This window comes from Sinocyclocheilus rhinocerous, unplaced genomic scaffold, assembly GCF_001515625.1.
Source record: "Sinocyclocheilus rhinocerous isolate Xijiao unplaced genomic scaffold, SAMN03320098_v1.1 scaffold1193, whole genome shotgun sequence".
NCBI classification, from domain to species: domain Eukaryota; kingdom Metazoa; phylum Chordata; class Actinopteri; order Cypriniformes; family Cyprinidae; genus Sinocyclocheilus; species Sinocyclocheilus rhinocerous.
In genome coordinates this window covers 263,589-273,862 of record NW_015642181.1, presented here as the reverse complement: position 1 = coordinate 273,862, position 10,274 = coordinate 263,589, and the positions used below count along the sequence as shown (strand labels likewise).

General features: G+C 35.1%; 1 protein-coding gene across 1 annotated transcript in view; it reads left to right on the top strand.

The window, feature by feature from the left end:
- The window catches only part of LOC107755698 (histone-lysine N-methyltransferase 2C-like), a 170,251-nt gene that overhangs the window by 84,874 nt on the left and 75,103 nt on the right, over positions 1 to 10,274 (top strand). Inside the window, exons 7-8 of the mRNA XM_016572585.1 lie at positions 4,080 to 4,242; positions 4,507 to 4,678. Coding sequence (XP_016428071.1) covers positions 4,080 to 4,242; positions 4,507 to 4,678 — 335 coding nt within the window. The remainder of the gene's footprint in view (positions 1 to 4,079; positions 4,243 to 4,506; positions 4,679 to 10,274) is intronic.

Here is a 10,274-nt window from a genome sequence, read left to right as displayed (position 1 = left end):
ATAGTTGTGTAAATAATACTGTCATACTAACAGCTGTCTAATTTTTGGTTGATTGTAATCTATTACATACCTTTCTATCAAAGTTATCTGACATTATTAAGCTGAATTTGTTCTGACTCAGTTTAACTCTGAGTTCTTGTCATATTTTATTACCATTTTCTAAACTATAGCGAATAAACTGTGATAATGTGAGAAATGTTGCAGGTGTCTGAATACATTTTGGTTTGACTGTATCTATTTGATAAATGAAGTTAACCAACTAACATTATACATACTCTTTTGGTTTCTGTACCCAATATTTAAAAAATTTACAAATGCAAAAAAAATATCGGTATCGGCAAGTACCAAAAATAAAAGTATCGGTATCGGGCGAGTACTGGAAAAAGTGGTATCGGTTTATCCCTAATTGTAATAATGTAAATTATGTGAGAAATAATGCGTTTTTCGAACCACCAAGCATGAGAGCATGTTCTAGTACACCCCCAAAACAAAATCAAGACTTTGTAAAAGAGCATAATAGGACCCCTTTAAAATAACTTGGGTGATAGGTTGAATGGTTGATCTTGACAAATGTAGTCAATACTACCTAGATATTGAGAAAGGGTACAAATTATGTTGTTTCCTTGGTGTCACAATTTTTAAGTAACGTTACTTTAAAAAAAAAAATTTACTTAATTAACATTGTGGAAAATACAGCATTATTTTTTGTCATTTAAAGTTAGGTTAATCTTATGTAAAAAAAAAAAAAAAAAATGCATATATAATAGCTCTCAAAACAAAGTGCATGATATTTATTGTTAGAATTCTTTATAAAAAGTAATGGGTCACCAATTAGTTCCCCATTTGAGGAAAGTGCCAACTGCCGGAAGGCATTGCCAAGATGGCTGAGTTGCTCCAGTAAGGACTTTGTTGTGATGTAGGTTTGTCCTGATAGTGAGAAGCGCTGAGCTGTGAAATAGTAAAGGTCAGAGGGCTGAGGATGACCTGAACTGCACACAGTCCTTTCCACCAGATCATCTTCTTCTGACTTTATTTGCACGTATAATCTGCTTTTGCCACATCATTCATTTAGCTTACCACACATGATTTTGTCCGCACTTATAAGCGAATGTAATAGGTTACAAATATTTTTTGAATAAATTTTTAATAAATCATGCACAATAAAACCAAGAGCATGCTTTTACATAGTAAATCAGGTCAATTTTGTAATGTGTTGTTGACTTGACAGTCGAGAAATGAGTTGCAAATGTGCATAAACGACTTCCAGGATTAAGTTCTATTTAGGGTCATGTCTGTAAACCATTTCAAATGCTATAAACAGAATCACTGCATAACTGCAGTCCACACACTGACTGACCGAGACAAAAACCAGCCGACATTGTGCACAGTACAGCACACTCATCCAACACTTTACTGCATCTTTCATCACTGGCCTGCTCCGTTTGGAATGCTGCCATTATGCCTCTTTGCATATAAGATTTCAAGGTGGGAATGCTGTTCTACTTTATAATAGTGTCCTTGGAGTCTTGGCAGCAATAACGCATCAGCTGTGGCTTTTTCTCCCCATGAAGGATATGTCTGAGGTGATGGTTTCTGTTTGATACATTATTTGAGGCATGAAATAGAGTGATGAGATACTCAACACCCACCTAGCCCTGAGAGTGGACAGTATGGCCATAGAGCTCTATACGGCTGTCCTTCAGAGTGATTCAGAAAAGAGCATTGTGGGTAGAGGCTGCCCCAGTGGACTCACCGCCTGGGCAATAATTGCTTAAAGCTCAGTGTTAAAAGGTATTTGCATATTGTTGCATTTGGGCGTTAGGCCAAAGGTTTTTAAAGCATGAGAGAGCTAGAGAGACTGCTGACTAGAGACATTTTTAGTTTAAGGCCATTTTCTCAGGCTCAGGCATCCTCTATTATTCAAAGTGTGAGTGCTTTTTCCATGGTGGCGATTTAAATGTCTGGCCAGTTTTCATCCAAGTCCTTATTTTGAATGACATTCGCCTTGATGCTGAATGCTTTACTGGATGTATTGTAAAAGATGAGGGAAAAAAAAAACATGCTGAAAGAGGGGGAAGTATGTAATGAGCAAATGGGCCTTTGAGAGGAACAGCGTGTTATGATGACCTTGCTGTTCAGGGTTTATAGTTTTGTCCCACTCTTGCTTCAAAAGTCTATTTTAAGAGCGATGCAGTTAACAGATGGACATTTTTTCACCATTTATGTATCACAGCATTTTTGATACTACATCAAAAACAAATGTACATTTTATTTTTTTAAAGATTATTTTAGGAGCCTGATGGTAATATAAATAACATTAAATTAAAAGATAACGTGTTTTTTTAAAGACATACTTTTCTTTTTAAAGTCTAAAAAAAAAAGGTTAAAAAAATATTGAAAGTAGAAAATAAAGAGCGGTCACATACATTATATTACCCTAATGAATTGAATTGATTTTTGTTTAATAAGTAATTGCTTACCCCACAGCATTTTCTTATTATGTTGTTTGTTTGTTGTCATTGTGCCTTTTTTTATGTTCCTAGTACTTTGAGGTCAACAGCTTATGTCTTATTGGTCATTGACCTATGCTGGGAAGGGATTAAAAAAAAAAAGTGTTTCATCACAGTTTAAATTTTCACATATACTGTGTTAAGGTGTTTAGAGGGATGTGTTGTTTTGTTTTAAAATCTTAAAGGTCACACCAAAAATGTGTGAATACACCGTAATAGAGACTTGGTTTCTCGCTGAAAATAAGCTTTTTGCCATGCAAGGTTCAGTACTTGTTTGTGCCACACTTCATCCCGTGTTTCTGAATGTATAAATATTATATGTGTACAAATTGTGAGTTGGCCATTTTAATAAGTATCACTGAATTGCTTTACAGAAAAGATCATGCAAATGAATGCATTATATTAATCATTCAGGGTCAGCCATTAACAGTGTTTTTTTTTTTTTGATAGACAGAACTGTTAAACAAAGACAGTAAAGCTCTTGCTAATCTGTGCTAATAAATCATTTGACAGAACTGTTAAACAAAGCAATCAAATGGTATATGAAAAGGTATTATAGTGTTTACCTGGTCTATGTTTAGTAGTAGAAAGGAAAGCGCTGTAGTACTTTTACAGTTGTCATTCTGCAAATACACATTTTTAATTTCAAACAAGTCTTTAAATAGCTAATACATATTTAATTCCACAAATCTGGCAACGCTGTTGAATCCAGCTGTTAGGTCTTGTAAAGTGGCCATTTGTAGCCTGCATAGAAACTTGTGTACTATCTGTGTAACGGTTTGTGGATGCAGACTGTCTAGTTGTCTGCTATGTCATATTCATGCTATATTCACTGTGTACTATAAGTAAAATTAGCAATATCTTGTCTGTATTTGAGAAAATATGATTCCCGGTGGACACAGACTTATCAGTGAATTGTTGGTTACAGTGTTAACTTTTTTTATTCATGTTTTAACAACTTACTTGTAAAAATTGCTATAATAGGATTGCAGAATTAATCAATTGATATTTAAAGGTAAATATTTATTTATTTTTATCCAGTTCAAATTTGTGATTTATTATTTCTAATTTTATAAATAAATAAATAAATGTAATTGCAATAATTGTTATGTATGTGTTGTTTACTGTCTTTAAATAGTGATATCATATCTAACAGTTCAATATCAACCTTCGGCCAACCTACTAATATACTGGCATCAGCCATTAAAAAATCCATATCGGTCGACCACTACCCCTAAATGCAAGATACGCAGACTCACCAGAGATATGTTATTAACAATAACAGTGACAACAGAAAAACACTCTCGCAAATGTTTCGTTATTAGCGATCTGTGCTACTTAATCTAAAGAGAACCCTAAAGAGGGAAAACAAATTATTAATGTGAAAGATTATTCACTTGAGCAGTTTTGGAGCTGTGTAAAAACACCACTTGTCCATATTGACCTGAAATTAATCCAATCTAAATGAATCTAATCTCTGCATCTCTGATAGTGATGTATGGAGTATTTATTGAACTGAAACTGCACCTCTGATATATATGTATATGTTTCTATATTAACTTTTTATAGTGCTGTGCATACTGTAAGCGCCTTGGAGCATCCATAAAGTGCTGTGAGGAGAGCTGTGGGCGCTCCTTTCATTACCCCTGTGCAGCTGCTGCCGGAACCTTCCAGGACATAAAGGCATACACCCTCCTGTGCCCGGATCACATCCAACAAGCCCTTGTCCGATGTGAGTATCTCTGTTACACATGCTAATTCTTTCACAGAATGTTGAGGCTTTATATATATATATATATATATTATCATTTAAACAACCATATAATGATGAATCAGTTTTAATCTATCTTTTAAGACAAAAACAGTAAGCAAAGAGTTATGCTCATGACAGCCCAATGGAGCCGTTTATATCATATCTGTTCATATCATAAATTACTGCACATAAGATATACCTTGTGTAGTTGGAGACACATTATATATTAACTCTTCCTTTCAGCGAAAGATGCGGTGAACTGTCTGGTGTGTGACCGTTCACGAGACTTGCTCAATCAGCTCTTCTGCTGCACTTGTGGCCAGCATTACCATGGGGCCTGTCTGGACATAAATGTCACTCCGCTGAAGAGGGCCGGCTGGCAGTGTCCTGAGTGCAAAGTCTGCCTCACATGCAAGTGAGTATCCAGCTCGCCTGGACATTAATTACTTAACACAGTTGAGTAATTAAGTTCGGACCTCGGGAGAATTTGAACACTCATTGTTCCAAAAGTTATAGACTTTCCCTTTGCATCTCTGTTTTTCTCTTTCCCTTTCCCTTCTCTGTTTTACTGTATTTAAATCCACAAATTTTCAAATCAGTGCAGAAAATGTGAAAGTGTATTCTTTTCAAGCCTTTTGTTAAACAAAATATTTTGTTAAAAATTTGTTAGTCATTAGGGCTGTCGCGGTGAGGAAATTTCCCTTGCGTTAATTTTGAGTGGCTCAATAGCGCGGTATAAGAAAACACGCAAAAATCGCGATTGCTGCGGTTCTTGCATTCCTCTGCAGTTTGCTCGTCAATAGCGCGTTATTGCGATATTGCGGTTATCGCGACAGCCCTATTAGTCATTGGTATTTTTTTCAGTTTCATGTTTCCTTTGTCAAGCTAAGTTTAATAAAGCCAAATTTGTTTTGCCTTTGCCAGCCTCATATTGCTGTTTTAATAGTATGGCAATTGAGTTTCTATGTCAGTATCTATGCCATGGACGAAAACAAGGCTATCCTTAGGGAATTTAGTTTTTAGCTATTTTTTCATCCCAGCCACACACAAACTATGACTGCTGGGAGATTCATTTCATCTGATGTCAGATACCTTTAATGTGTGTTCAAGCCTTTCTATATGTGTATATTGTTCTGAGGAGACAGAATACGGTAGATCGTAGAACCTGGAGGACAGCCTTGGGGACAGTGGAGTAAAAATGCAACTTCAAATGCAGTGTAGTCAAAATGGATTGTGTTTTATTAACTCTGAATTCTCCAATGTGATGTGCCACTTGGCTGAGAGAGTGATGCTGGGTATCAGATACAATAGGGTTGGGAGAGGCAGAACATGCATCCATCTCGATCGGGGGTTGTGAAAATGTCTATAATGGCTGAGCAAAGTTGTAAATATCAGATGACGTTCTCATTTAATTTTGATTTGCATTGGCTGAAAATATAGGCCTTGAAATGGGTAAATCTTCTGAACGTCACCCTCACCTCCTCTCAACTCTATAAATCTCACTTTCTCCCCTCTGATTTACCACTTAGACATGTTTGGGCTCTGAAAAGCCAGAGTGAAAGTGTTATTGCTCATGTGGAGAATGTAATGGGGTGTTTGTTTGCCTGGGTAAGTGTAGAATAAGGTTGTATTGGGCTGAGGAGGGGTGGCTGACTGGTCTTTTTCAATGGCTGACACTGATATCTTGACAGTAGATCAGTCGATATTTTATTACACTAGTGTTTGACCAATATTGATTTTAAAATTTGCTGCAAAAAAGGGGAAATTTAATCAACACTTCAGTAAAATTCACTAAATTTACATTGTTTGGGCCAAAATTCTTTTAGATTTAAAAAAAAACTATCTGACAATGGGGAACTAACACTTCTGTTAATAAGCTGTATAATTGATTAATCATCTATCCTAAGATGGTGGCTAAATGGATCATGACAGTTAATTTGATTAAGCCCACCTACAAACTTGAATACCTTAATAACGATAGGAGATGGAAATGGAAGAGAGCTGATTAGTTAAACGTTTCTCAGTGATTTATTGTTTCACATTTTGGCAGGCAATAAGCATGAAGGTTTCAATGTAAAGACAAGTATCACACAGAAAGACAACACTGATTTAACATTGACTAAGTTTGCAGAGTGCTTTATTTCACATTTTTAAATGACAGAAATCGAGGGGATTTTTTTGAGGGCAGCACTTAATTGTCAAAAAATTATATAGGTCAGGATGTCTTGTTTGCTTGAAATTTGCAAAAGCCCCTAACACTGTATCATACGGAGGTCCTAAGAGGCCATGGATTATTATTTTTCTTTCTTGTTTTCTTGTGATCTCAACATTACGCACGCGCACCACCACTGATCTATATTAGTGGAGCGCACAATCCGCGCTCAGTCTCAAACAGCTTGTGAGCCACAAATACCAAAATGAGTGGCTAACTGCGCTAAAACGTTCAAAAACATAAAAAATTATGTCAAAATGCCCGTTTTGGCGAGTATCCAGTTAAACAGTCATGTTTGGAACGTTAAATAGTTGAGAAAGACTTGCGTTGAAGAAAAGTAGATTTTTGTTTGTATATGCTGTCAATTATAGTTCTTAGAAAGAAAATTGGAATCTGCGAAAATCGGTATCGGCAGATCACACTAAAAAAAATAGGAAATCGGAATTGGCCAATTGCCTTCTGCGAGCGGAGAAAAACATAATAAAGCTAGGCTATATATATATATATATATATAACGAATAAATAGGCCAATACGAGAAATATATTTTACTTAAATAATAAATTAAGAAAATGAAAGAAACACTGTGCAACAAGTAGTATGCAGAGTTTTGGTTAATTTTTGTGCTGCGCGAAAGGAAACAGACGGTAGAAAGAGGCATCCTATTTTTTTAGGCTTATTTTACAAAAGCACAAAAATTAGTTTTTATTGTGAATGTACACAAATAAAGGCAAACCTTTTACATTTCCGATTATCTTTATGACAAAAGGAGTAGTTTCTTCCACTGTTAGAAGGACAGCCGCATGCGCACACACAGTTAAGCATTGCTACCTTGACAATGAAGCCTGTTCATTATCATAATAAAATACAGTCAGTCAAACATATAGAAAAAAAATATGTAGTAAAAAATATGTAGTAAAATCTGTGCCGTTAAGTGTTATCACCGTGCCGCCGTGATGTTATGCAAAACATTTTGTTTTACGTGGATATTGGAACGCGAGTGAAGTAGACTACATAATAAATAATAATTTGGCATTCAAATACATCGCGGATACGGAAACATTTCTGAATGAAATAATAAAATGTGACTTATACGCGACTTATGTTTTTTTTTTCTCTAAAAAACAAAAAAAAAATTATACGCGCGTAGCATATTTTAACCATGCAGCAAACCTTTTTAAATATTTGGACAAATTACTGAAAAAATAAATAAATAAATTACTTTTTAAACCATTTAACTGATTGTATTAATCGGTCAAAATTCTTACGGTCGGTTAATGGTTAACCGGTTAAAATGAACATCCCTAGTTTGCACCTATATCTTTATTTGTGCATCTTTGAAGTACATGATTGTTAGTTAATAAGCGGGGAATATGTTGTGTTTATCTAGGACGTGCTTTAATGACATATTTGTAATAATCTTATTTTTAATCTTTATTGTTAAGCATTAAATGTACTGTAGATTGATAAGAAAAGTGATTTATATATGTAAAAATGTGTAGAATTTAATTCAGTGATGATAGACAGTGATGTATTTTTGTACTTTTATACACACACTCAAAATTACACACTCAGAATTAAACACTCTTCTCAGACAGCATCCCAAGCTTGTAACGCACATGGTATCAATCACAGCCTATCCTACATGACTAGGATACATATCATACAAATGATACATAATTTTATTTCAAACGAATGAGGAAAATAAAGTGATTTGAATCCACCTGCGCTTGCGGAGTTGAATGCTCTGATGTTAGACCATTTAAACATTAATTACACAAACAAAATGTTTAGCGTACTGTCTCTGGAAAAAAAAATCAACAGTGATTGAGTATCCTATATATATTTATTTATTTTAGACATTATTACTAAGCGAAGCAAAATTTGCTGAAATAGCCTGTCCACAACATACAGTAGCACTTGGTTTATCTGTCGATCAGATACACGTCAAAGTTGTGTCTGTTACCATAGCAACAGTAGACTCATGATGCATTGTATTTTAAAAATCAAACAACCATTGTAAAAAAAACTACTTTTGTTATGTCGAGATCACAAAAAATAAGTCGTGATAATGAGAAAACAACTTTTTTTTATTTCGAGATCACGAAATCACGAGAATCTTTTTTATGTCGCAATCACAAGATAATTAAGTCGTGATCATGAGAAAACAAGAAAGAAAAATCATCATAATCCATGGCCTCTTAGCAGGCACGGACTCGGAGTAAAAAGCGGCCCTTTTTCTGCCAAGTAGGCTCACCACAGCTACAAGTAGGACTTGGTTTATCTGTCGATCAGATACAGTCAAAGTTGTGTCTGTTACCATAGCAACAGTAGACTCATGATGCATTGTATTTTAAAAATCAAACAACCATTGTAAAAAAACTACTTTTGTTATGTCGAGATCACAAAAAATAAGTCGTGATAACGAGAAAACAACTTCTGTTATTTCGAGATCACGAAATCACGAGAATCTTTTTTATGTCGCGATCACAAGATAATTAAGTCGTGATCATGAGAAAACAAGAAAGAAAAATCATCATAATCCATGGCCTCTTAGCAGGCCCGGACTCGGAGTAAAAAGCGGCCCTTTTTCTGCCAAGTAGGCTCACCACAGCTACAAACAGCCGCTAACTACCTCACAATATTACAGCAATCCTATCGCATTTATGGCAAATAACATCACAAAAATCCATGGTGACCCTTCTGACAAAAACAATAGAAACCATCACAGAAATTATAATGATTTCAACTACAAATACCATTACAAACATTACAAACCATCAACTTTTAACCATTAAAACCATTAAAAAATTGTTTCCTGTAGTGTGTTTTGGGACATATTACATTAGGATTTAGTGGCTTTAACAAAAGCCATGAATAGAAGGTGGCCAATTACCAGTAGAGACCAACAGGCACCATTACAGTTTCCATTTAAACCAATACAATTTTCATTATAACCAGTAAAACCATTACAAATTATGTGATGCTTTCTATTTTTTTTTTTCAACAGAGGATTGAAATAAATGTATTATTGTATGCTATGAACTAAAATACTTGAAATCTACATAAAAAGAGCAGAATGCAAAATGTATACTATGACAATGATAAACATTAATCTAGAATCTAGAAACCTGAAACAACAGAATTCTTCAATTTGATTTGATTTTTATTTGATTTCATGTCTGTGTGTGTGTGTCATGTTAATCAGACTAATCACCTTAGTGGCTACTTCTTTTACTCTATAAATGTATACTATGACAATGATAAACATTAATCTAGAATCTAGAAACCTGAAACAACAGAATTCTTCAATTTGATTTGATTTTTATTTGATTTCATGTCTGTGTCATGTTAATCAGACTAATCACCTTAGTGGCTACTTCTTTTACTCTATTTTCTAACTCAATAGCTCTCAAATGTAATCCGTTGTAGAATCGCTGCTGTCTCTTTATGAATTAATGGAATATTCATGCCAGACAATGCGGAGTGATAAATAGCAGTGGACGCTCGAACCTGGAATTTTACTATGCTCTATAGTGAGAGAGGTGGGCAAAGGTAACCCGATGTAACTGTTCGCTTTTTTTTTTCATTTTAGCTTCTCCCAACCGCCTTTATCTTCACGTCTTTTGCTTGCCATCACGAGCCCACTCTCCTTTGCGTCAGTTTCGGTTTCTTATAAGCAAAAATAGATTGCCTTAGCGCCCCCTTTTGTCAGCCGTCAACGTCAACTTAATCAACTTAATCTGACACTTTTTCTTTGATGATGAACCAGCCAGGCCGATGGCCAGTCCCGCCCCTGCA